Source organism: Pollachius pollachius, assembly GCF_949987615.1.
Source record: "Pollachius pollachius genome assembly, chromosome: 5".
Lineage (NCBI taxonomy): Eukaryota > Metazoa > Chordata > Actinopteri > Gadiformes > Gadidae > Pollachius > Pollachius pollachius.
In genome coordinates this window covers 6596479-6623978 of record NC_136938.1, presented here as the reverse complement: position 1 = coordinate 6623978, position 27500 = coordinate 6596479, and the positions used below count along the sequence as shown (strand labels likewise).

At 46.3% G+C, this 27500-nt stretch overlaps 1 protein-coding gene across 1 annotated transcript in view; it reads right to left on the bottom strand.

Annotated features, from left to right (window-relative positions):
• igdcc4 (immunoglobulin superfamily, DCC subclass, member 4) overlaps window positions 1-27500 on the bottom strand; it is a gene marked incomplete at both ends in the record, with an annotated part of 50865 nt that overhangs the window by 6426 nt on the left and 16939 nt on the right. Inside the window, 12 exon segments of the mRNA XM_079737200.1 lie at window positions 1223-1350; window positions 2023-2212; window positions 2655-2756; window positions 3273-3485; window positions 5058-5231; window positions 5944-6081; window positions 6670-6834; window positions 7942-8352; window positions 9110-9262; window positions 10379-10513; window positions 14226-14359; window positions 21548-21689. Of these exon segments, the coding sequence (XP_079593326.1) occupies window positions 1223-1350; window positions 2023-2212; window positions 2655-2756; window positions 3273-3485; window positions 5058-5231; window positions 5944-6081; window positions 6670-6834; window positions 7942-8352; window positions 9110-9262; window positions 10379-10513; window positions 14226-14359; window positions 21548-21689 (2085 nt within the window).

The window sequence follows — 27500 nt, the reverse complement described above, 5'->3', positions numbered from 1 at the left end:
GGGCGTCCCCACCACCTGGGGCCGGGGTGAGGGGGGGTCAGTGGGGCAGGGGGGAGAGCCTGGGGCTCCGGGGGGGTCCTACGTGGTCACAGAGTGGGTGAGGCCGGCGAGGGGAGGTAATGATGTCATTAAATGAGACTGATTCGATCCTTGTCCTTGCCCCCCCCACCCCCCCCCCTTCATGACCTGCCTGACAAATGTGTGTCCGTGCATGGTGTGTGTGTGTGTCTGCAAGTGTGTGTGTGTCTTTGAGGTGTGTGTGCGAGTGTGTGTGTGTGTGTGTGTGTGTGTGTGTGTGTGTGTGTGTGTGTGTGTGTGTGTGGGGGGGGGGGGGGGGGGGGGGTGGAGGGCTGTGTGTGTATGTGTTTGTGTGTGCCAATTCTCTTCCAGTGATGCCAAATATTACATCTCCCTGTCATCCTGCCAACTGTGGCACACGCGTGTGTATATAGACAACGACGCACACGCTACCACGCATATAAACTCACACACACACAGACACACACACAAACCTCTGGCTCCACTCCGTATCTAATAAAGACAATGAAAACCACCCAGGCAAAATGACGTGATTAACGGCCCATTACTGCAATGAATCAGCTCTTAATTACTGTTCCACTGTGATATTTAGGCGGGGTTTGACTGAGGACACATGCTCCTTCTCACCGGCCCCACGGCCAGACAGCTTCAAATCTTGTGCCCTGGCTGGTGAACAGCCAAATTCGAACAAGCAGCTCCCGGTCGGAATGACTACTGTAGGGTCCCGGTGCTCGGTGTCCCTCAAACGACCCAAACCGAAATGTTATGCGTGTGCGAGTTTGAAGCAGGGCCTCAAGGCCGGCTTCAAACTCAGTGAGTTTCACAGGGGAGGTTGAGAGTTGATTTTCGGTTTATTTGTGAAGCCGGTTCTTATGTCCAATTATAGTGGCGAAGGCTTTCAAATGCTCAGGTGGGGCTGGGAAACACTTGGAATCACTCTCACACCCAGCGGGAGCAGAGGGCCACCTTGAGGTGAGACGACACCGAAATGGAAGTGCGGCCAGACTTCATGCGCTTACACAGCGTTTCAGTTTCACTACCCTCACCTCCCTTCAACACAGATCTTGATTTCCGCCCATACCCTTCGATATAAACCCCCCTGATCCAGATCCTCAGGAGACTCCCGTGCGGTGGGTGAGCCATCAGGAGGACGAGGCGGTGCAGTGCGGCGCGGAGGACTCACGGTCGGACAGGGTCCACTCCTCCACGGTGGAGCCGAAGGGTCCCGCCACGCCCACTCCGTTGGACTGAACGGCCAGCTCGTACAGGGTGAAGGGCTTCAGAGCGCCCAGCAGGACCTCCTGGGCAGAGCTGACACAAAGACAAGGCAGCGCCGGAGAGCCTTAGTCCACCCTCGAGAATACAGGAGGAACTACATACGTGGAACATGCAAACTAGGGGTGCTACAGCCGTGCATTCATTTGCACACCTGACGTCAGGGGCACTTGAAGATACTCTCATATGTTTGTTCATCATGTGTTTGTTTGGGGTTTGATTTAGCAACTGTTTCAAAGCGATCAAAGCGAACGATTGAGAGGCAATAAGTGATAGAAACAAATCAAACAAAGTAAGCGATTAAAAATCTTTCCATATAGTCTATATAGAGTATTTTACATTTACATTTTCATTCAGGGCATTTAGCAGACGCTTTATCAAAAGCAACTTAAAATAAGTACATTTGGCAGAAGAAAGAGAAACAACAATACATCGCTGTCGGTAACAACAACAAACAAAGATAGCTAGGATAAGACGCTACACAATGCTAAGGTCTTTTTTATGTGCAAGGACATAAATCTTGCAATAAGTGTGTGGGGGGGAAGGCTATGCAGAGTCTAGGTAAACTCTGTACAAGTGAGTCTTTTGTGAGTCCTTATCAAAAGTAAAAGAGGGCCGTGGACTGGCCTCCTTCAAAGTAAATGCGGACCCTGGACTTCGCGGTCGGAAGGTGTTTTGCAGTGTGTTGTGGTGGACCTGGTCACCCACCTCGTGACGTAGGAGACCAGGGAGGCGTTGGTGGTGCCGGCTGCGCTGCAGCGCACCGTGTAGTCGATGATGCGGACGCTGCTGAAGCGAGGCTTCTCCCAGCGCAGCCAGATGGACGAGGAGCTGTTGGCCGTGGCCTGCACCACGCTGGGAGGCAGGGGAGGGGGGATCCCCAGAGGTGGGGGTGACGCTGGGACACAGAAACACACACAGAACACAGAGACACATCTTAAGACTGACGGAGCTGAGTTGTTTTGCAAGTATGAAGCTTTCTTTTGTTTTTTTTTGCTAGACAAAGTATTTTCTACTGAATAAATGTTCAGTTTGATGAAACATGGATTGTTTTGCTTTCCATATGCTGTAAAGGTGCTGGATTAAATCTGCTGTGTTTATATGTTCACCATCATTGCTAACACATGCTGAGAGCAGATCACAAAGGAGGCGGATGATGCATGTATTTGACGACACTGCCCTCTAGTGGTCAGAATACATCTAATGCAACTTTAAATGTAAAAACGTTTTTGAAGATATTAGAACTTCAACATTTGGAACAAACTAAAGACTTCTTAAACAGCAGGGCTTTGTGTGGACCTCTGAGTGCGGAACAACACGCCCGTTTAGGAACTCCTCACGTTTGTCTCGGTCCTTCTCTGTCCGGCCCGTCCACGTGGCCGCCGCCCCCTCCGCCTGCTTGTTGTAGGCCCACACCCTCACCTCGTACAGGCTGTCAGGAGCTACACACACATGCACACAAACACACACACACACACACACACACACATAGAAATACATACAAATGGGAACACTCACACATACGCATGTACACATACACGCACACACACAGACATACACACGCCAATAAGACAGACGCACAAACACACAGACACACACACATACAGAGAAAACTTACAAAATCATCAAACAATGAAAATAAATACCAATAATCTCTATTTGTTCTTTATTAAATAATAATAATATAAGATTCAAGTTATTTTTATCATTTTCTTAACATGGCAAAACGGTTACCAAAACAATACAACATAATCTGAAATCAATTTAAACAAGTAAATGCATGCCACAACCTTGGTCATGGCAGTAGTAGTAATGAGATGGTACTTTATTAATCCCAACCGTTTAATTCATGATATCAAGTTAGCTAATTACAGCCAATACAGTATCAATGTAAAAGCAGCCCAAACATCATGGCAGGACAAAGGGACAGACGGTAAGCCATGAAGCCAGAAGCTTACCTAGACCAGTGAGCAAATGATTTCTGTTCTTCTTACGCAGCTTAATGGTGTGTGCTACTTTAGCCTTCTCCCCATTGGCCAGCTCCTCAGACTCCACCTCCCGATAGGACAGCTTGTAGCCGAAGATCTGCGTGTGATTTGGCGAGGGCTGCCATGTGACGTTCAGGGTATTGGACCTGGCTCTTACTTTCAAATCAGTTGGGGTAAAGACAACTGAGAGAGAGAGAGAGAGAGAGAGAGAGAGAGAGAGAGAGAGAGAGAGAGAGAGAGAGAGAGAGAGAGAGAGAGAGAGGGAGGGAGAGAGAGAGAGAGAGAGAGAGAGAGGGAGAGAGAGAGAGAGAGAGGAAGAGAGAGAGAGAGAGGAAGAGAGAGAGAGAGAGAGTCAGACAGACGGAGAGGGAGAGAGAGCGAGAGATTGAGGGAGAGAGAGAGAGTGAGAGGGAGAGAGATCAAGGAAGAGAGAGAGCGGGAGCAAAAGAGAGAGAGAAAGATCAACACATGAGGCAACATTGTGCAAGACCCCATTTCTCGATTTAGTGCAATTTGTTTTGCAATTATTAGTATGGAGGCCCGCTAGAACATTGCACCAGTGTGTTTATGGAGGAAAGCAGACAGCAGAGAGCAGAAGACGAAAAAAAAGCAGCTGACATATAAAGTGCCGAGCGTGGGCAACACAGTGCATTGTTTCCAGAATCGAAGTTCCTTTCAAGATTACGTGTATACAGCTCTTTAGATTCCAGAGGGCTTTGTTTCTAACGCTCCACGTGAAAGAATGGAGTGATGGAGTTCACCTTGACATAACGACACCGACGTTCTCCTTGAGGTGTCGTGTTGTTACCCCCTTGAAGTGACCTTCCATCGTCAAAATAACATATGAGGTTTACGTGTCGCTTCTACCCATCATCGCGTTAACATGTAAGGATTACTAGTTGATACACATCTTCATGTTAACATGTGAAGTTTACGTGTTGATTCTGCCCATCTTCATGTTAACATATGAGGTTTACTTGTTGATACATATCGTCATGTTAACATGTGACGATTACTTGTCAACTCTGGCCATCGTTGTGCTAACATGTGATGGTATCTTGTGTAACATCAATACCAGTGTCGAACGTGACAGTGATCTAGGGCAGAAAACATACTGAGAAATGCAACATGTGTGTTTATTGTGTCTGTGAATTAGGGTAGCAGCCATTTAAGATCGCACAAAGATCTGTGTGTTTTTACCACGCAATAGATTTGAGTCCCAGGGATTAAAGTTTTATGAAGCCCCTTATATAGTGGTTAGTTATTCTAGTCTATCATCCTAAACCCTCCAATAGGCAAAGGAAACAACTACCAACAAAACAGTAGGGATTACTTGAGAAAGGAAGCACAGAGGTGAAACCTCGCTAGAAAGACTAGCGCTGAACCAACGGTCGTTGGCTGACATGAATTAACGGCAAATTAGCATTGAATGTTGATTCATCGTATCACCGCTAAAAGCTGCAACCAAAATAAACGTAAGGTCATAAACAGGAGGCATCTGCCAGTAGTTTGTGACCATTGGCAGTCATAAACTACCGGCAGCCATAAACCACATGCACTCATCTCGAGTCCATATGCATATGAACCTGCGTGTGCGGTTGAAGTTTACGAATGGGCAGAAGCAAATGAAAATAAACCAGAAGCCGCCGGCTAAAAAATAAAGCCGTCCGAATCCCACATCCCTGGTGATACAAAATGTTTAGCCGCTTGCTTCACTGGCACAACATAATTAACTCCTTCCCCCCCCCGACTCACCCATGCTGTGGTTGTAGTGGGTCAGGGTCTGCTGTTGGGCCCACTCCGACGGCACACCCAGCCCAGCCCTGGTGCCGGCCGCTATCCTCAACCGGTAGGCCTTGTTGGGCTGCAGACCCCCCAGTGTCACCTGGGTCTCGTTACCGCCCACCTCCTCCCTCAACACGCGGCTGGCTGTGCACGCAAGCACACACACACACACAAACACAAACAGCACACACAAACACACACAAACAAACAGAACTAAATACAACAGCTGCCTTTGAGATTTGGGTATTCTCGACTATAAACAGGATGATCCCCATCATAATGAATTTGTACAATCAGTGATGACCAATCAGACATTCTGTGCCAAGCAAGTGATATACAGAGGGAGACAGAGAGAGAGAAAGAGAGGGAGACAGAGAGAGCAAGAGAGAGAGAGCGAGAGAGAGAGAGAGACACAGAGAGAGAGAGGGAGAGACAGAGAGAGAGAGAGAGAGGGAGACAGAGAGAGAGAGAGAGACAGAGAGAGAGGGAGACAGAGAGAGAGAGGGAGACAGAGAAAGAGAGAGCAAGGGAGAAACAGAGACAGGGAGAGAGAGAGAGACAGAAAGAGAGAGAGAGAGTGAGAGAGAGCGAAAGAGAGCGAGAGAGCGAGAGCATTTTCATCGACTCGAGCATAGCATGGGCTCTGCACTTCAACAAGAAGGTCAATGAGTCTGCGCTACCTAACGATAATGTGTTCTCGTATAGAGGCGTATGGTGATTAGCACAGCAGTTTCCTCTTCACACCTGGTCTGGCCCAGTCCTCCACATCAACAACAACAACAACAACAACAGCAGCAACATCACGTCTGGGCGTGAAGGTCAGTCTAGGTCCCTGATGGGGTGAAGGGGAGCGTACCCGGGTCCAGGGCGCTGTACTCGATGCGGTACCCAGTCACCACACCCCGACTCTGCGCCGCGGACAGCGGGGTCCACGACAGCCGGATATCCGTGGGCGAGATGCTGGCGATGGACATCTGGGGGGCCGTGCTGGGCACTGGGAGGGGACACAGGGGATATGTGAGGACCACAACGGGGACGGATGCAGAGAGACGCATGTCAGCAAGCATATGGAAAGACTACAGGGACAACTATATAGGGACACCTGTATGGAAATACATTAGACTACAGGGACCACTATAGGGACAACTGTATAGACAACTGTAGGGACAACTATAGTGAAAACTGTAGGGACAACTGTATGGGAAGAAATTAGGGACAACTATAGGGACAACTGTATGGACAACTGTATAGGAAGATATTAGAGCCAACTTATGGAAATGCATTAGAGCCAACTAAAGGGACAACTATAGGGACAACGCTATGGAAATACATCAGGGACAACTTTATAGACAACTGTATAGGAAGACATTAGAGACAGCTATAGGGACAACTGTATGGACAACTAAAGAGACAACTATAGGGACCACTACAGGGATCGCTTTATAGACACGTGTATGGAAAGACATTAGGGACAACTCTTGGGACGGCTATAGTAGCAGCCTATAGCAAACCATCAGGCTATGAAGACCTCAGGCCGACCACTACGAGGATGGCTATCAGGGTTTTCTCCTGGATGCCTCACCGTCCTCCAGCATCTTCACGGTCATGGAGTTGGACGGCCTGCTGGCGCCCAGCAGGGAGTAGGCCACCACGTAGAAGGTGTACTCGGTGTGGGGCAGGAGCTCCTTCACCTGGTACTCCACCGTGTTGTTGCTCACCACAAACTGGTACTCCACGTTGTAGGAGCCTGGAGGGGAGAGTTTCAGAGTTTCACTATGTGGTCGTTTAGCAGATGCCTTTTAAATCCAAATCCGCCGTTCAGTGCGGTGAATCCTGATCGTCGAAATCTGCTCAAAGATAGTAGGTCAACCACTCCAGAAACTTTAGGCATCAGCCTACCATAAAAACATACTGAGGTTGGCTAACAACATTTCCTCCAACCCCAACCACGTCCTGAACGCAGAGCACAATCTACTACCATCAAACCGGAGATATAGCGTTCCAACATTCAAAAGGGTAGAGAGAAGCACTCCTTTGTTCACCAGTCGATCCTAGAACTGAACCAGGCACTAAATCCCAGACCGAATGCACGCTGATGGGCCTTAAATGTTGTCGTCTGTTGTAGTAATGTTATGATGAATTTATGTATTTTTATTTTTATTGTGGGTCCTGCCTTGATCTCCTGTCCTGATGTCTGTGATGTTTGTAAATAGAGCTGCTGGGATGCAAGACAAATTTCAGACTTGCTCTGACAATAAGTAAATAAATAATCATATCAAGCAGCAGCTAGAGGGTTAAGGTCCTCTTGGATCATGGATGCCTGTAGATAGACCGCGGGCCTTAAGAATCGAACCCTGTCGCTTTTTGCCTGGGAGACACACACCCAAGAGCCACCACGGCGTGGCATGGATTTAAAAAATCCATATTCTCCTGTGGGTGAGCGATGATTCACTGCCATGGGGAAAAATAATGAATCATCGGTTCACAGGTCAGTACTGAGTCACACAGATGTACACATAAAGACATATGTGTGTGAGTGCAAAACACACCCACCCACACACACACATACAAAGTCAAACACACACACACAATCACCACACAAGACACAAGTCGGGCGGCGGTAGCTCAGGAGGTAGAGCAGGTTGGCTGTTAACTGCAAGGTTGCTAGTTTAATCCTTGTCTCCTCCTAGCTGAGCGTCGAGGTGTCCCTGAGCAAGACACTGAACTCTAACTGCTCCCGACAGGCTGGCTGTCTCATGCATGGTTGAATGGGTGAATGCCAGGCTATGTTATCAAGCCCTGTGGATAAAAGCGCTATATAAATGCAGTCCATTTACAAGACACACGCGCTCACCTGCCACACACTGGTAGTGCACCGAGTAGCCGATGACCTGGTCGAAGTTGTGCTGGGGCCGCTCCCAGGTGAGCAGCACGCCGGTGCTGGAGGAGGGCACGGCCAGCAGGTGGCGAGGCGAGCTGGGCAGGCCCTCCCTCACGATGACCGTCAGCTTGGCCGTAGCGCACGCCGTGCCCACGCTGTTGTCGGCGATGCACTGGTAGTAGCCCGTGTCCTCCACGGCCAGCTGGTTGATGAGCAAGATGCCCGGGCTCTGGGTCTTCACCCGTCGGAAGGAGCGGATCGGTCGGCCGTTCCGCAGCCAGTGCAGCGTCGGAGGCGGCTCCCCGGAGCTGTTGCAGATGAAGCGCGCCGTGTTGCCCCGGGAGAGGGACACCGCCTCGGGTGGCTGGAGGATCACCGGAGGGGCTGGGGAACCACGAGGGAGGGGCTGACTCATTACACTACACCATACTAAAGATGAACCGTAACTACAGTGTATAGAATACACTAGAGCTGTGCAATTAATCACATTTTAATTGTGACTTCGGTTTTTGGATCTCCAAACTAATTAGCAAGAGTTTAAACTATTTTTTAATTGTGTGTATTTATCAAGGGGAATTATCAAAGTTGGCTACTACAAAGAGTTTTTTTAGAGAGAAATGCTGAATAAGTGCATCATGTTTTCAAACTCAAAAATAATCCGTTTTTTCCATAATGGAGCAGCCCTACTGTACACTGGAGTTACGGTTCTCGCTCGTGTTTGTTCGTTGACCAGGGTTTCGGTTCGGGATCAGTTTCAGACTAGAGCAAAACTTTGGTTCCCGCTACAGAATCGGTGTGACAGCAAGAGAAGAGAATGCCAGAAGACAAAACTGTGTCATTTCATGTTTACCTTGCACGGCCCTTTAAATGACCATCTTATCCTTGCTAGCTTTGTTGCATACAGGGAAAGGGTTAACCGCACAATTGTTAGAGCTTGGCACTTGGTTCCATGAACAGCCTTACTGTACCGACAGCGATATATTGTTGTTTCTCTTCTTCTGACAGATGTACTTAATGTGAGTAGCTTTGGATAAACGCGGCTGCTACATGCCCTAAATGAAAATGTAAATGTAAAATTGATCGGTATTCATTCACTTTTGCTCAGTTTTTTCCCTTTTCTTCCGAAGACGTCGTTACTCACCCGACACGTGGAGCTCCGCGGCGGCGATCACAAACTCTCTGGTCTTGGGTCTGTTGGCCCGGCAGACGTAAACACCTGCGTGTTGACGTCTCGTGTCTCTGATGACCAGGTTGGTTGCTAGGACGACGAGGTCAGTGGAGATGGGCTTTCCGTCTGAGCAAAGAAAGACGAAAAACTAAGAGCGAGAACCGCCTGAGAGACGACGTGCTGTAAAACAACAACTTATGTGTCGGCCTCCAGAATACCGTATTGCTTCGTGTTTAGGGCTTGTTCGTCAGAATGCAAGCATTTTTTTTTAAAAATAAACCATAACCTAAACATAATGAGGCTTTTGTTTTGCCAATAGCCTCCCGTGAGAAACACAGGCAGTTTTGAAAACCTTTTCAATAATGACAAGTCATTACATGATTAATAACTAAACAATGACCAAAATACACTAACGCAATAAATAACATTACAATGCTCCTATGTTCCCAAAACCAAGGGCGGTCATTGCCCTGTACCTTTATTGATATATTTCGTGATATGTATTCTCATTCTTACAGCCTTGTACCGGAGTTGGCGAAAACCCAGTTACAATATTGCGAAGCCACACTTTCCCACTTTGAACGGTGCGCACAAAGCCCCTTTCAGAGTGTGCACCGTGGCACCCTGATTCTGTGATACAGACGCTTTGTTTGCTAAGGTAATAACATCACAACAATCAGACACCGCCGGTCGGGTCGCTCCACATGCTGTGGCAGCAGCTCAACGCTTACCTCATCGTTCCACCTCGCAGCCAGAGCGACTCAGACAGAGCGCAGCGGAGGTGAGACATGTCTAATCTGCAAGGTCGCGCCGGCGTGATTTGCAGCACTTTTTCAGTACACTTGTTGTGATAAGTGGTAGGGGGCTCATGGGGAGAGCGACAGAGGATGACAAGGAAGAGAGAGAGAGAGCGAGAGAGAGAGAGAGAGAAGAATGGAGGGAGAGAGAGCGGGAAGAATGGAGGGAGATGGGGAAGAGAGACAGAGAGAAGAAGAGAGTGGTGGAGGGAGAGGTAGAGTCAGAGGGGGAGGGAGACAGAGATAAAGACCAAAGAAGAGGTTGAAAGAGAGACAGCGAGAGAGAGACAGAGAGAGAGAGGAGAAGGGAGGGGTAGAGGGAGAGAGAGAGAGAGAAAGAGGGGGAAACAGAGAGAGATAGACTGATATTGAGACCGAAGGAGAGGGTGAGACAGAGAGAGAGAGCGAGGCAGACAGACACTGAGGGCCAGATGTCCAGCGTTACCTTGTCTGCTCCAGGACACCAGTGGCTTGGGCTGGCCTTGAGCCATGCACTCCATCACCGCAGGACGTCCCAGCACCACAGTGGCGTTCTGCGGCCGCGCCACGATCACCACTTTGCTCAGGGCTTGTGTGGAATCTGTGTGTGTGTGCGTGGAAAAGCAGAAGCGTGCCATTCAGCGTGTGCTGTCGTTCATCGTCTTTCATTGAATGACAATGAACGACATGACATCTTTTTAAGTGAGCTCAGACCACACAGTGTGGGCCGTCCTGTACACTGGCTAAGTGCTTAGTCAATCAGATGAAGGCCTTTCAGCCACTAAGACGCCAAAGACAGGTGTTCCTGCCGTCCACAGGTGTAATCGCCACATTTGAGGGTGGAGCTACCTGTAGTGAGGGAGGAGCTACCTGTAGTGAGGGCGGAGCTACCTGTAGTGAGGGCGGAGCTACCTGTAGTGAGGGAGGAGCTACCTGTAGTGAGGGCGGAGCTACCTGCAGTGAGGGCGGAGCTACCTGTAGTGAGGGCGGAGCTACCTGTAGTGAGGGAGGAGCTACCTAGAGTGAGGGCGGAGCTACCTGTAGTGAGGGCGGAGCTACCTGCAGTAAGGCTGATTCAGACCGGGCTGGATAGGTCGTTATTGAAGGGGAGTTAGCTTAGCTCAAGGCCCTGAAAGAAGGCTGACTCTAACCCCGACCCGCTCCTCGCTTCTCCCCCGGCGTGGTTCATTATGCTAATAGTTGCTCTGTGGCGCAGCCGATATAATCTGTAAACACATCATAAATTAATCATTGGAATTACATGCACTGCCGCCATCGCCGGTGTTACGCAGGCCTCCCTTAAAGTGGGTCAGCCTGTCCCTGCTAGGCCCACAGCAGGGACACCGCATTCAGGGGGTCGGAGGGGGGGGGGCGAGATAAAGGTGATGCGGGGGGGGGGGGGCAAAAGAGAGAGAGAGAGAGAGAGAGAGAGATAGCAGTTGCGGCTCGTTCATAGAGGGCGCTGGGGCGCTGCCCTCCCGCCAACCTGCCTGCCTGTTTTTATATTTTATTTGATATAATAATAATCGTTCTCATTTTTAAAAAATAATCTGTGTTAATTACATGCTAATAATTATTTTACTTTAGAATTTGTTTAGAAATCTCCAGAATGATATTTGCATTCCGTTTCACGTTCAACGTTTATCGTTGGGTGTAGTGGCCTATAGACTGTCTTCCCGGGGTTCCAGTTTGTTGTACTGGATGTACTGGAATTTAAGCCAATGGTTAATGGTTATGCCCCCGGTTGCTATGCAAAAAAGTGCATATTTCGCCAATCAATTATGTTGTTGCCGGACATATTTTCTCCTGTTTAGCTATTTTACATCATACAACATTAGATTCATGTAAATAATTAATTGTGGATTGCACCATTTTCGTTAATGGAATTGGCATCTAGTGGATACAATTAGGATCTCTGTATGAGTAATCATCTAACAACAAATTGATATTGACTGCTTAATACACCTATTGAATTGGTCACCTTAATCATTATCAGAAAAATAGCCCCACCTAAGATTTTTTTCAGGAGCCGCCACTGATATATATAGTGTATGTATATATATATATATATATATATATATATATATATATATATATATATATATATATATATATATATATATATATGTATAGAGAGAGAGAGAGAGAGAGAGAGAGAGAGAGAGAAAGAGAGAGGGACAAAGACAGAGAGAGAGAGAGAGAAAGAAAGAGAGAGAGAGAGGGAGAGAGAGAGAGAGAGAGAGAGAGAGGGAGAGAGAGAGAGAGAGAGAGAGAGAGAGAGAGAGAGAGAGAGAGAGAGAAAGAGAGAGGGACAAAGACAGAGAGAGACAGAGAGAAAGAAAGAGAGAGAGAGAGCGAGGGGGGTGAACCCAGTGCCCCCAGCATTATTCTGTCAGAGCCTGGTGATGAGTGTTGATGCACTCTATACATAGAGCCCTACGATGGAGCAGAGCCGCCTGGTGATGAGTGTTGATGCACTCTATACATAGAGCCCTACGATGGAGCAGAGCCGCCTGGTGATGCCATCGGATGTGACATTTACTTTATGGTGGCACTGAGAAAGATGTCATGGTTGTCTTCATTTGGGGTCTCCATGGCAGCGGAAAAAGAAGATATTCAGAGTAAAAGGAAAACCTAAATAAATTGGAAAGCTCAAGCTTCCCGCACGGCTGGCTGGAGGCTGAAAATCCATGCGTAGTAAATTATTTTTGCATGAATGTATATTATTTTTGCCTATACCGTATATGTGTATGTGTGTGTGAGAGAGAGAGTGTGGAGGATACTGAATACATGTGATGCTTGACGTGTGTGCTTCTCTGAATGTGTGTTTTTGTGCTTCTGTGCATTTTTGTCCTTGTGTATTTGTGTGTGCATGCACATGTATGTGTGAGTGTGTGTGTGTGTGTGTGTGTGTGTGTGTGTGCGCGTGTGTTTGTGTTTTGTGTATTGGTGTGGCAACTGCATGTGCATGAACATGAAGAACAGTTGTGTGAGTGTGTATGGTTGTGTGAATGTGTGTGTGTTCATGCTTGTGTGAATGTGAATGATATGTGAGTGACTGAGTGGGTGTGTGTGTGTCCATGTATATTAGCAAGTGTGTGTGTGTGTAGGATAATGAAGAGCAGGTGAGTGGGTGCAAGCCCATGCCTGTCATGGACTACATAAGCTATAAAAGAATAATAGCAATAAAAGTAATTACTCAAGTAATTACCCATTGGCCTACCTGTCATATTCCCTCGTGTGAAAGTATTTCCATTCTCCTTCGCTTTATGCCCACATCTTAAATTCCACAGAAGCTGAAAAGCCTTTTTAAAGGACCTGCTTCCATCGTCTCAAATCTCTCGTCAGCTGTCTTAAGACATGTACATCAGAGTCCTTTTGTCTTCTGTTTCATTCCTCCATATTTTAACTTAATAATTTCTGCCTTCTCTTACACAATGTGATTTTCCTTCCGTTATGTAAATGCCCTCCTTCCCGCTGTTTGAATGCCGTATTTAAGTGGACTGGTCCACCCAGGCAAGAGGAACTATGTGCTACGGAATAAAGACACCTCTGTTGTTCAGCTCAGACCACACAATGTGGGCCGTCCTTTACACTGGCTAAGTGCTTAGCCAATCAGATGAAGGCCTTTCAGCCACTAAGAATCCAAAGACAGGAGTTCCTGCTGTCCACAGGTGTAATGGCTACACATCTTGAGGGACGAGCTACCTGTAGTGAGGGTGGGGCTACCTGTAGTGAGGGAGGAGCTACGTGTAGTGAGGAGGGAGCGACCTGTAGTGAGGGTGTGGCTACCTGTAGTGAGGGAGGAGCTACCTGTAGTGAGGGAGGAGCTACCTGTAATGAGGGAGGAGCTATGTGTAGTGAGGGTTGAGCGACCTGTAGTGAGGGTGGAGCTACCTTTAGTCAGGGTGGAGTTACCTTTAGTGAGGGCGGAGCTACCTGTAGTGAGGGTGGGCCTACCTGTAGTGAGGGAGGAGCTACGTGTAGTGAGGGAGGAGCTACCTGTAGTGAGGGTTGGGCTACCAGTAGTGAGGGTGGAGCTACCTGTAGTGAGGGAGGAGCTACCTGTAGTGAGGGTGGAGCTACCTGTAGTGAGGGTGGAGCGACCTGTAGTGAGGGGGGAGCTACCTGTAGTGAGTGAATGAGGTATCTGTGAGGTTGGAGCTACCTGTAGTGAGGGCGGAGCTACCTGTAGTGAGGGCGGAGCTACCTGTAGTGAGGGTTCGGCTACCTGTAGTGAGGGCGGAGCTACCTGTAGTGAGGGTGGAGCTACCTGGAGTGAGTGAATGAGGTATCTGTGAGGTTGGAGCTACCTGTAGTGACGGTGAGGACTGCATCACCGCTGGGGCGACGCCCCACTGAGTTAGACGCCACGCAGCGGTACGGCCCCCCGTCGCCCTCGGTGACATCCAAGATCTGCAGCACCCCATTGGGCAGGGACACAAACCTGGGGAGGGAGGGAGGTATAATGGGGGAGAGATGGGAGGGAAGGGGAGGGGGACACAAGGTGAGAGGGGCAAGTATAGTGTTAGCAACATAAGACCGACCAGGGGCCTCTAGGCCAACTGTGTATTTTGATTTCTCTGTCTGAAAACCGCTGCTGTATCCTTCAAGGACTTGCTCCTCCATGCAGGAAGCAGGATAATGCTTTTAGATAGAAGATAGGGAGAGAGACAGGTAGGGAGAGAGACAGGTAGGGAGAGGAAGTCGGCTCCGCTCCATCGTAGGGCTGTGTGTGTGTATGTGTGTGTTTGTGTGTGTGTGTCTGTGTGTGTGTGTCTATGTCTGTGTATCTGATGTGTTTTGTGTGTGGCCACGTCGTGCCTCTTTGTATTTATCTGTTTTTTAGGTGGCCCTACCCAGTCTGAGTATGTGTGCCCGATTTAACGGCAGATTCATTTATTTTTTTTATTTTTCTGCTCAGATTATGAACCGAGGACAGAGCGCGTCGCCTGCTACTCTGGTAACGTCTTCTATCAGTGTCTCACAAATGGTAGGAACAGTCTACTACTGGCTCACTCAACGAGGAGCTGGTCTGTCTGTCTGTCTACTCCTGGCTCACTTAGCAATGCGCTAAGTAGTGTGTGCGTCTGTTGGGTATGTCTTTGTATGCGTGTGTGTGTGTGTGTGTCTTTGTGTGTATGTTGTGGATATGTCTTTGTGTATGTGTGTGTGTGTGTGTGTGTGTGTGTGTGTGTGTGTGTGTGTGTGATGTAGGTATGTATTTGTGTGTGTGTGTGTGTTCTTAGCAACGTCGGAAAGAAAGGAAGAATGATGACATGTGGACAATGCTAACAAGCAAAATACCTCCTCTTATGAACTAGAAAGTCTGTGAATGGTATTGAAAATAATCTCATTGTGTTACTGAGGTGTCAGTATGAAGCAGCAAAATATTGGCTCATCGCAGAGCCCTTCAGAGGGTTTGGTTTAGAAGATTCACGCTCCAAGCCATTTTATATGCTGCTTTTCAGAAATCTGACTGCAGAATTCACAGCTGTGGAAATACTTCTTGGTTGGACATGTTTACAATCAGACTCATAAAAACCCAGCAAGGAGAACAAGCTACATGCCGCGGCTTCCAAGCTCCCTGCTAATGCAAAACCTGCTTATTACATTACAAGAATTGACTCACACTGAGTCCTGTTGTATGCGTTTTAGCTTCTTAGTATGTTGAACGCCTGCAAGTTGGTGTGTAAGCATGTCCCCGATGCACGCATTTATGCGCACTTACGTGCACACACACACACACACACACACACACACACAAACACACACACACACACACACACACACACACACACACACACACACACACACACACACAAACACACAAACACCATAATCGACTTTATTGTTAAGAATGATTTATTGTGTTGTTGTTGTCCCGGCTGGAACAACATCAATATGTCATGTTAAAAATGACAAGACAAGATAACACTAATGATTGCAACATGTATTGCAATACTTGTGATGAAAACAGATGAAATCAACACTTTTTATGTTGTGTGTGCTCTGGATAAACCCTATTCTATCACAAATCTACGTCTGACAGAATAAAATGTTTTCTGCATCCTGGACAATAACGAAACGTCTGGGCCCAAAACAAGGTCTCGAGGTTTATTTCATTTTAAACGCAGGTCAGTCTGTCTGGAAGGTACCTTGATTCACAGAGGAAAATGAGGTTGTGAAATAAATAACTATGGCCGAATTTCCTTCTTGTGTTTCATGATTCATTATTCATCTAGGGAAATATGTTTGAGAAGCCCCCTGTGGTTGAGAACCACCTAGACTCTGTATATGAACGGACCTCCAGAAATGATGAAACTTCAAGCAACATTTGATTTTATCGAGCCCAAGCGATCACCCTCCAAGAGCTATGGTAGGGATAGCAGGGAATGTATCCACCATAGCGATCTGTCTCAGCAGACTCGGAGAGGCGTGGTACAGTGTGGTGTTGTAGCAGTAACAGCCTGGAAATCGTTATTTGATTAGGTTATGGATGCCTGCATTGCAGCTTGTTTTCACCAATATTATCGGTTAATAATATATGATTCTTCCACCAAAAAAGATGTTCCTCCTTTCAAGGCCCTGACAAGTCCTCAGATGCGGGTATCGAACCATAGCCGAAATCGAGGACACAAAAACACACACACACACACACCCACACCCACACACACACACACACCCACACACACACACACCCACACACACACACACACCCACACACACACACACACACACACACACACACACACACACACATACACACACACACACACACACACACACACACACACACACACACACACACACACACACACACACACACACACACAAGCCCCCACTCCTCCTTTATATGCTCATGGTTTCCTACAGCTATCTTAACTCCTCTTGACAGGAACATTAAGTCTGCTTTCAAATGAACACCCTGGCCCAGTTGACTCCACTCGCTCCACAGCACCGCTAAGACGCTCCACAGCGCACACGCTCGCACATCCACTCCCGCCTCGGCTGGGATTACTCATAACAAAGACAGTGAGATGTAGCCAAACAGCAGTTTAAACCCTTTGCCCTGTATACTGCCCGGGCCAGGGACGTCCATAGGCTGATTCATGTCTCTTTGAGCGGCTTTTCTCTGCTGCCATGCCAACCGTCGCAGTGAAGGTGGCCCCGCTGAATGTCCAGATCAATAAACGATAAGTCCTTGACTTTCTAGACTGATAGCTTTATACGCCGACAACGGTTGATGAACACAGTGTCGCTAGACCCTACAAAGAATACAGAAAACTGAAAACCTGTAACTCAGTAACCTGTGTGTGTCACAAGCGTTAAGAAGGGGGATACTGTCATCTATAACAATTTTTTGTTTTCCTATTTTCAGATTTTTTTTTTTTATCTCTTATGAGCATTGTTTTATTCATCCCAGTCCACCGACCTCCTAAACCTGATAGCTTCTCCGTTTCTGAACAGCTCACAGCTTGTGCGTCTTTCAGAGTCTTTTAATTTAATTTTACGTCCCCGCGAGCCCCCTCATAACAAAGGATGGTGCACCCAAATCTACAATGGCTCCCTCTCACCCCAGCGTCATTAGCTCAGCTACAGCTAGCGCATTCGCACACGTAGCGCGCCTCGCCTTTCAGCCGCTCCAACTCTCTTTGCTTGACACAGTGAACTTGTTTAATGCCGGCCCAATTTGGAGCATGCCGTTGCACCGTGAAATACTTTCAGAAAATTAAATATTATAGAAGAAGTAGCCAGTTCAATAATGGGGTCAAATTTATCAAATAACTCATACCAACTCAAAACATTCCAGAATAAGTCAAAGTAAAATTCTCTCAAAAGTTAAATTCATGGTCACCTTCCTTTCTCTGCCCAACTACGTCACAATTGGCTGTTATTCAGGGGCAGGGGCTTAGGCCGGGGGGTTTGCGTTGCGACCTTTCAAATTCTTGTTGGTAAGCGGAATTTCCTTCTCATCTTGCCTACTAATCCTTTAATAGGGTACTGGCGGTGCCTTGGAACCTGAAGCTGAATATTCAGATTACATTAACTTTCCTCTAAAGAGTTTCCTCGGATGTATGTATTCAGCCTTTTATCAATCATAACACCCTAATTATCCCCCACAGGTCAGAGCCTGAATCGTAGGGAGTCCTCTTTGACTGAGGCTTGTGTTTTCAGCCTCCATGCAAAAACTGTCTCCCAATGCCGTTTCCACAAACTGACAGAGCTACATTCGCTCCCAAACATGACACTGATCTCCCCTAAGAGCGTATTTCACTGAAAATACCCGGTTACCAAGTGTCATGGCTGCATTTGTATTGGAACGATGATTCGCTACGTCAAACCTGTCATTTCAAATGTAAATAAATGACATGAAAATACATATTTCCTGTCTCTTATCTCAGCTGATGACTTGACGACAGTCATATGTGTGTTTATCCTGTTGGAGCTTGACGGCTGGAGCTCCCTTTCCCTGTCAGGCGAAGCTACAACATCTCGAGGTCTAGCTTGTAGGGGTCCTTCAGGACCCCTACAAGTCAAGTCAAGTCAAGTTTATTTATATAGCACATTTAAAAACAACAATAGTTGACCAAAGTGCTGTACAATGCAAAACAACAAATAGGTCTAAGATACACAACAACAGCAAAAACAACAACAACAACAACAACAACAACAACAACAACAAAAACAAAGCAAAACAAAAAAATGGTTAATTTGTGTTCAAGGCCAATGCATAATAGTGAGTCTTTAGTAGCGTTTAAAACTGGTCAATGGACTGGGCAGTTCTCAGACTCAGGGGATGACTGTTTCAGAGATTGGGAGCAGCCACAGCAAAGGCTCTGTCACCTTTTGTTTTTAGTCTGCCCGTAATACTTTAACTGGAGCATGAATGCAGAGCAACTCTGACATATATTGAGGTGCCAGCCCATGTAAAGATATAAAAGCAAACAACAGATTTTTGAACTTGATTCTCAGAACTACAGGAAGCAAGTGAAGAGAGGCCAGAACAGGGGTAATGTGATCATATCGCCTTTTCCCAGTAAGGAGACGTGCAGCAGCATTTTGTACCAGCTGCAGGCGACGGAGCAGACATTGGTCCACACCAAAATAGAGAGAATTGCAGTAATCTAAACGGGACATAATAAACAAGTGAATGACTCTCTCAAAGCCCTTTGGAGGGAGATAAGGCCTTACTTTAGCTAGGAGTCGCAGCTGGAAGAAGCTTGTCTTGACGACTGAGCTTATTTGCCTGTCAAATAATGCTTGCTGTCGATGTCATCTAGTAGTTCAGATTTACCAAAAACAATTATCCCAGTTTTCTCATTGATTAGTGTTAGGAAATTAAGTTCCAACCAGGTTTTTACATCTTTCAGACAATTTAACAATGTATTTGTGGAATTCTTATTTGATTTTAACGGCAGGTAGACTTGTAAGTCATCTGCGAAACAATGGAAAGAAATGTTGTGTTTTTCAAAAATGGAACCTAGTGGAAGCTAATATAAAGCAAAAATAATTGGAGGTAAAATAGAGCCTTGAGGGACCCCACAGGCTAATGGGGCTGCAGCTGAGGAGTACTGGCCTAGGTGAACAGAGAAAGTTCTCTCTGACAGATACGACTTGAAACATTTTAGGACATTTCCAGTAATACCAACACACAGTTCCAGGCGGGATAAAAGAATCTGGTGATCGACTGTGACTGATGTACCAGTACCAGCGCGAGGTGGTCCTAGTTATTTTTTATTGATCACAGTCTTTAAGGGCTCCATAGGACTGCTTTAATCGTTTTTCTTGATGGTGCGATTTTCATTCAAATCTTGTTGTTGTAGAAAGAAATATAAAATTACAAGGAAATGCTGCTATTTTCCTTATGAATATACTTCACTTCAGTTCATGGCCGTATGTTCAATCTTTTTTAATTATCGGTTTTTAGTTTTTCTAATCTTCCGTGCTTGTACCTTTGTCTTTGTCGCTCTGAATGTACGGTGTCATACTTTATTGAAAGAAGAAAACTCCATAGTAGCTAATGTACACTCGCGTCAAGATGGCCTTAATAGCCCCTGTTGAAGATGCTTTAATTTTTCATTTACTTTTCTTTGATTTATTTCAGAGGTATTATTATTTCTACTTTATAGACTTGAAAGAAGTGAGGTATGAGTATGTTTTCATAAACATTTAATTACATGAAAATATGTTTTTTTTGTTTTCGTTCTCTAAGAATGAGCCCTTTATATCAACTTAGGGAGCAGGTCCTCTACCACGGCGCCCGCCATGTTGCAACGCCATGTTCCTACAGTAGGCCAGAATGGACAAACACGAAGAAGAACGCCATTTGTTTCTAATATGATTGAACCCTATTTTATCATAATAACTATGTATATAACTAATGATGATGACCTTTAGTTTAACAGATTGAATAACAAAATACAATCTTTGAACCTTTTAAGGAACCTCATCACTTGACCTTTGGCCTACTTGATGCTGTTGTATGTGATGGCATCCTTATGGAGATACAAACTGGCAGCCTTTAGGCCAGTACAGGCCACCGTAGCTTCTACTAAACCGTTGGATGGCAAGGGTAAGGGGAGGTGAGGGCAGAGGTGATGGCAACCTCACTGCTTGCTGTCACTAAATCCTACACACTGATTTGTAATTCAGTAAAATCTCTAAGGAAGAGTGTGTTGAATCAGGGTCAAACGGCGGGATTCTCCAGAGGCACACAGAGGTTTAGGGACACGAACAAACGTAGAGAGCAAAACATGCAACAACACAAATACAATAAAGCAAACAACACACACCGACATGGATAAACACAAATGTCTCAGTGTGGAAACTCAAAGCGGCTCCAAAGATACAGGAAAACATAATCTGGTGTTACAATCTATAAGGCACCTTGAGGCAAAGAAATCCAGCAGTCAAATATTATTATTACATTTACTCTCACAGGGAGACCAGCTACTCCAGGAGTGTTTGTTTGGTGTTATCTAAAAAGAAATCAATAATTTAGAGAGCTCATGAATCCATAATACAGTGATATCAGTTCGCCAGTGCCTGATAACGCCGCACAGGAAATAAGTGAGGCGACAGAATGTGGAGAAAGCACAGGCCTGGCTTTCAAGGTCCAGTTTTTATTAAATATGTAAAGGACAAAACTACTTCAGGAATATTAATGCGGAGGTGAAAAGATGAATAGATGTCAGCTCATGATATAATCTGAGATCATTTGGGACAATATATATTCAATTATAATTAAACTTACGCTCCGTTTTTTCGAACGTTAAGACATATTCGTGGAATAAGGATAAGGAGCGACACATATGTGGGAGAACTGTTGGAAAAAGGAAAAGGATTGTACTCATTTATCAATTCAGAGTTGTCCTTCATTCCTCCAATCATTCAATGATATGTCTTAATGATTATTGTTCAAATGAAATTCCTAAAAACTCCTTGCAGGAGCTCTCATGAGAAAAGAAGGTAGGTTCTAAAATAGACCCATAGCTAAGGCACCACAAATAGAAGGATCCATTTATATATTCCATGTCGGGCTGAAAGGTTTTCCGTTGCTGATACTGCCTTAATAATGGAAATCCCAAAAACCCTTTAAAAATCCAACGCAGAAAGGTTGTAGGAAACCCACCTTGTCTCCTGAGGGACCGGTTTTCCGTCCTTCTCCCAGGTGATCACAGGTGTGGGCACTCCCCTGATCTGGCACTCGAAGCGGGCGGCGCCCCCTACTGGCACACGCTGCGGCAGCGGGTCCGTGTGGAACTCAGACAGGTCTGTGGAGTGGACAGGGGGAAAAGGTCATGCCGCATTAAGGAACTTTTATTTTGGTGAGCTACCTGGATGTACATACAGGAGCCCTCAAGGCAAAGGGTTCTTAAAACACAAAAGACACGTTCAGCGATTTACACAGACTCAAACAACACTGAGCACACCGGAATCGTTATCCGATGAGTATGTGTGCATTTGGGACGCAATCCACCTCCAACCCCCCCCGCCTTGAGAGCCATGGGGTCTTCAATGAGGGAAGGGAATCAGAACCTCGGTTTATCGTCTCGTCATGTAGACGGTGCTCTTGCATATTACAGAGTCCCCATCTCCCACTTGGGGCATGGGGGATATAACATAGACCGGACGTAACAGCACCCCCTACTGGCCTGCCAACACCTCCACCAGCACCATCTGGTGTCCCATCCCAGAGCACACCAGACCAGCCCGCTCACACCAGCACTGCTGGGCAGGAGGCCAAGGTGCTCACGAATATTATTAAAAAGATATGATGTCAACTAAAGAACCGTTAGATTAAGAAGATTCAATATTTGAACTTTCAACAGTGAAAGAACACAACCTAACCTAAGTGTAAAAAATACATGGATTTTCATTGGATATCGTGTGAAGGTTAAATGAGCAATATGATATAAATGCATACAACCTCCACTGTGTTATTGCCAAATACGGGAAGGCATGCCCCACTATTTATCTCCTCAAGGCCGAAATGCTGCAGCAGATTAAAGCTTCCTAACAGAACCATTTCCTCCACCTTCACACCCGGGCTGACGCAAACGGGGAAGCCTGCCCACCTCTTTATGCCTGCCCTCCTGTCTACTCATCTCTCTCAGGGTTGGCTATAAAATCCTCATCAAATATGCCTGCATAGACAGACAGAGGACACACACACGCACACACACACAAACACACATACATATACACATACACACACACACACAAACAATGAGACCCCAACCGGGTTCATGGACAAGCCCTAACTCAAGAAACCAATCATGCCACCAACTCCAGTCTTGGGCAGACTGGTGGGCCGAAGGCAAAGACTGTAGCTTCAACCAGAGTGTTCTCCTCCTCCAGATACCTACTGCAACGCTCTGCATGCTGGGAAATTGAGTTTTAATCTTGATTCAAGCTAATTCATGGAACGGTTCTCCAGGATCGATCAAGGGCACAGCAGTGGTGTGCATGTTTATTACATTTCTGCTTGTTTAGTAGAAGTACACTACGACTTCTACTATTACAAATACTACGAACACTGAGCGATATGGATACCGCCGCTACTTCTACAACAAAAGGAACAAAGACCAAGAAGAAAGTCACCTATTAAATTTCATTGTATAGGTGACTGCGCAATGACAAATAAAGTATATCTATCTATCTATCTATCTATCTATCTATTTATCTAAATAACTAAAAAGCATGACCCCTAAATTGGACTGCGTGCTGTGCTGCCCTTCGTCACGACGACTGTCGGGCGGCCTGACTCACGCGCACTTTCAGGAGGTAAAAGCGTCGGCTAAATGAATAAATGCCATGTAAATGTTAAGGAAAATGACAGCTCGCCACCGAGGCTGCTTGCTTTCATGCGCTAAAACAATCCCAGGTACAATAAGGTAGGGTGCCAGGGAACACAATGTAATAACATGTTTTTTTATAGCAATACATTTATCAAATGGCACGGGGAAAGACGAAAGTACAACATCATAAGAAAGGACAGAAGTATATGGTGTTGGGGGTAATGAAAACGTAGAACGTTTGGGGACCCTATACGCTAAATGGTTGTGATTTATTAAACAAGCGTCTAAATAAAAAAAACACAGAGTATCTCGCGGAAAGAGCAGGGCGAGGATGAAGTTGAAGATACACAAGACGACAAACACGCTGGTGAATTGAAGCACCTTTTTCTAAAAGCTTTCGGAGTTCCTCGTCTGGTTCCTGTAACCAATCGTAACATGTGTACCTCGCTTTGAGGCGGAACCGATCCAGGAAAGAATGGTTGAATTATCCATGGAGGCTTATCCAACATGTACAAGACCCATCGACCCCAGTGGTTTCTAAAGGTGGCCACTGGTAGCCTGCACACTGCAGCCCGGACAACATCGATAGGAGCACAATGTGTAGGTGGCCGATGCATTGAGTATGAATGGATGAATGCCTGGGTAGCATGTGAATGCTTTTATTTCACGCTACGACCACCTGAACCATGACGGGGGCAAGTGTAACAGCCTTGGCTGGCCTACTGCGGGATCAGCCCACCCTTGACTCATCAATTTTCCGCCGTTGGCCGTAATCCACTCGACTGTTCTCTGGAACCAAATCAAACCGAGGCAAGTTTCTCAATGAGTGCCCGAGGGCTGACTCACGACCTGGGGCTAGTCCCGGTGTGTGTGTGTTACTGGTCTTCTGGTCCAGGGCCAGCAACAGCTCCAGGACTAGCAGCAGGTCCAGGACCAGCAAGGGGGTCAAGGACCAGCAACAGATCCAGGACCAGTAAGGGGGTCCAGGACTAGGGGCAGATCCATGTGTTTTTCCGAGCCACACGTCGCTCTCAACGCGGAAGGAGTGGATGATTAACCCTGAGACCTGGGGTTATGACACACACACACACACACACACATATACAGACACACACACACACACACACACCACACACACACACACACATATACAGACACACACACACACACACACACACACACACACACACACACACACACACAGCCACAAACATACAGCCACACAAACATACACACACAGCCACAGATACACACAGCCACAGACACACACATACACAAACACACACACACACACACATACACAGATTCATGGAACGGTTCTCCAGGATCGATCAAGGGCACAGCAGTGGTGTGCATGTTTATTACATTTCTGCTTGTTTAGTAGAAGTACACTACGACTTCTACTATTACAAATACTACGAACACTGAGCGATATGGATACCGCCGCTACTTCTACAACAAAAGGAACAAAGACCAAGAAGAAAGTCACCTATTAAATTTCATTGTATAGGTGACTGCGCAATGACAAATAAAGTATATCTATCTATCTATCTATCTATCTATCTATCTATTTATCTAAATAACTAAAAAGCATGACCCCTAAATTGGACTGCGTGCTGTGCTGCCCTTCGTCACGACGACTGTCGGGCGGCCTGACTCACGCGCACTTTCAGGAGGTAAAAGCGTCGGCTAAATGAATAAATGCCATGTAAATGTTAAGGAAAATGACAGCTCGCCACCGAGGCTGCTTGCTTTCATGCGCTAAAACAATCCCAGGTACAATAAGGTAGGGTGCCAGGGAACACAATGTAATAACATGTTTTTTTATAGCAATACATTTATCAAATGGCACGGGGAAAGACGAAAGTACAACATCATAAGAAAGGACAGAAGTATATGGTGTTGGGGGTAATGAAAACGTAGAACGTTTGGGGACCCTATACGCTAAATGGTTGTGATTTATTAAACAAGCGTCTAAATAAAAAAAACACAGAGTATCTCGCGGAAAGAGCAGGGCGAGGATGAAGTTGAAGATACACAAGACGACAAACACGCTGGTGAATTGAAGCACCTTTTTCTAAAAGCTTTCGGAGTTCCTCGTCTGGTTCCTGTAACCAATCGTAACATGTGTACCTCGCTTTGAGGCGGAACCGATCCAGGAAAGAATGGTTGAATTATCCATGGAGGCTTATCCAACATGTACAAGACCCATCGACCCCAGTGGTTTCTAAAGGTGGCCACTGGTAGCCTGCACACTGCAGCCCGGACAACATCGATAGGAGCACAATGTGTAGGTGGCCGATGCATTGAGTATGAATGGATGAATGCCTGGGTAGCATGTGAATGCTTTTATTTCACGCTACGACCACCTGAACCATGACGGGGGCAAGTGTAACAGCCTTGGCTGGCCTACTGCGGGATCAGCCCACCCTTGACTCATCAATTTTCCGCCGTTGGCCGTAATCCACTCGACTGTTCTCTGGAACCAAATCAAACCGAGGCAAGTTTCTCAATGAGTGCCCGAGGGCTGACTCACGACCTGGGGCTAGTCCCGGTGTGTGTGTGTTACTGGTCTTCTGGTCCAGGGCCAGCAACAGCTCCAGGACTAGCAGCAGGTCCAGGACCAGCAAGGGGGTCAAGGACCAGCAACAGATCCAGGACCAGTAAGGGGGTCCAGGACTAGGGGCAGATCCATGTGTTTTTCCGAGCCACACGTCGCTCTCAACGCGGAAGGAGTGGATGATTAACCCTGAGACCTGGGGTTATGACACACACACACACACACACACATATACAGACACACACACACACACACACACCACACACACACACACACATATACAGACACACACACACACACACACACACACACACACACACACAGCCACAAACATACAGCCACACAAACATACACACACAGCCACAGATACACACAGCCACAGACACACACATACACAAACACACACACACACACACATACACAGACACACACACACACACACATAGCCACACAACGGAAACTGTTTTACCTTCCGAGGGGCCTCCCTGTTGGGGTCCCACACACAGTGGCTGGTTATCAGCGTGTGAATGGGTGTACGCGTGCGCGCGCATGTGTGTGTGTGTGTGTGTCTGTCTGTGCCTGCGTGCGTGCATGCATGCGTGCATGCGTGTGCATGTGTGCGTGTGTGTGTGCATTGTTCATTGTTGGCTGAAGTGTGACCTTTATCGTCCCTTTATGATCTTGATGATTCGACTCGTTCTGTGTGTGTGCATGCGTGCATGCGTGCGTGTGTGTGCTAAATAAAGGGGCTGATCAGCCAGTGGCTGCATCCCAGCGTTGCCCCGCTGGGTGTCCCAAGCAGAACTCCCAGGCTTGGAGGGAACAATTGATGTCAATGGATCACCCCCTGATCCCTGGACTGTGATCCCTAAAACATAAATCGGTGTAATCCTTGACGTGAGAAACTCTGTCTCTCATCTTCTAATCTCTTCCTCCACTGCTAGTTTGCGTCTGTGTTTTTCCTAGGATGTTTTCCAATTGCATCTCCCCCCTATCTCGTGATCTTTTTCGAACCCTGTGTATCCCTTTAGTGACCTGTACAGCAAATGGAGGAAAATCATTGAACAAGCATTTCAATCAAAGATAGTCTATAAGTAAAGTAGGACCAGGATGAAGAATAAGAAACACTATGAACTAATCACAGTGGTGAATGAGAGCACCTTTTTCAAAAAAGGAGTTTGTTTTGGAGTCTAATCATTTTATATATTACCCTCAAATGTTTTTACTTTACTCCATAACCGTCAAATAACTGCAAAACTAAACTAACGTTTGAATGAGGGAATCCAGGGACAATAGATGAAAATACCTACTCAGCTAACGCTGGTATAGAACCTGTCCTGTTCATGGTCCCTGTCAACTAAACCAATAAATTAAACTAAACTAAACTAAACTATTCTTCTCTCCGCCTCGTTCTTGCTCTTTTTGCTTTTACACTCAACCCTCTCTTTCCCCCTCATCTGAAACGCTTAACAGTAATATATCTAATATATCCGTTCAGCCTCAAGTTTTAATCGGTTTTGCCACTAAACATAATTTGTCTTTATAAAATCATTTTTGAAAAGTCTACTCTCAGACTCAGATCATTTTTATTACTTTTAGGAATCCTCCAATGCTTTAACGAAGCACATAAAATGTGAAAAGATGATTGGAATGTGAACAGATATGTTTTATACATTCTATTCATCTGGAGAGGTGAGTCATGCTTTTGTTAATTATTCTTTTCA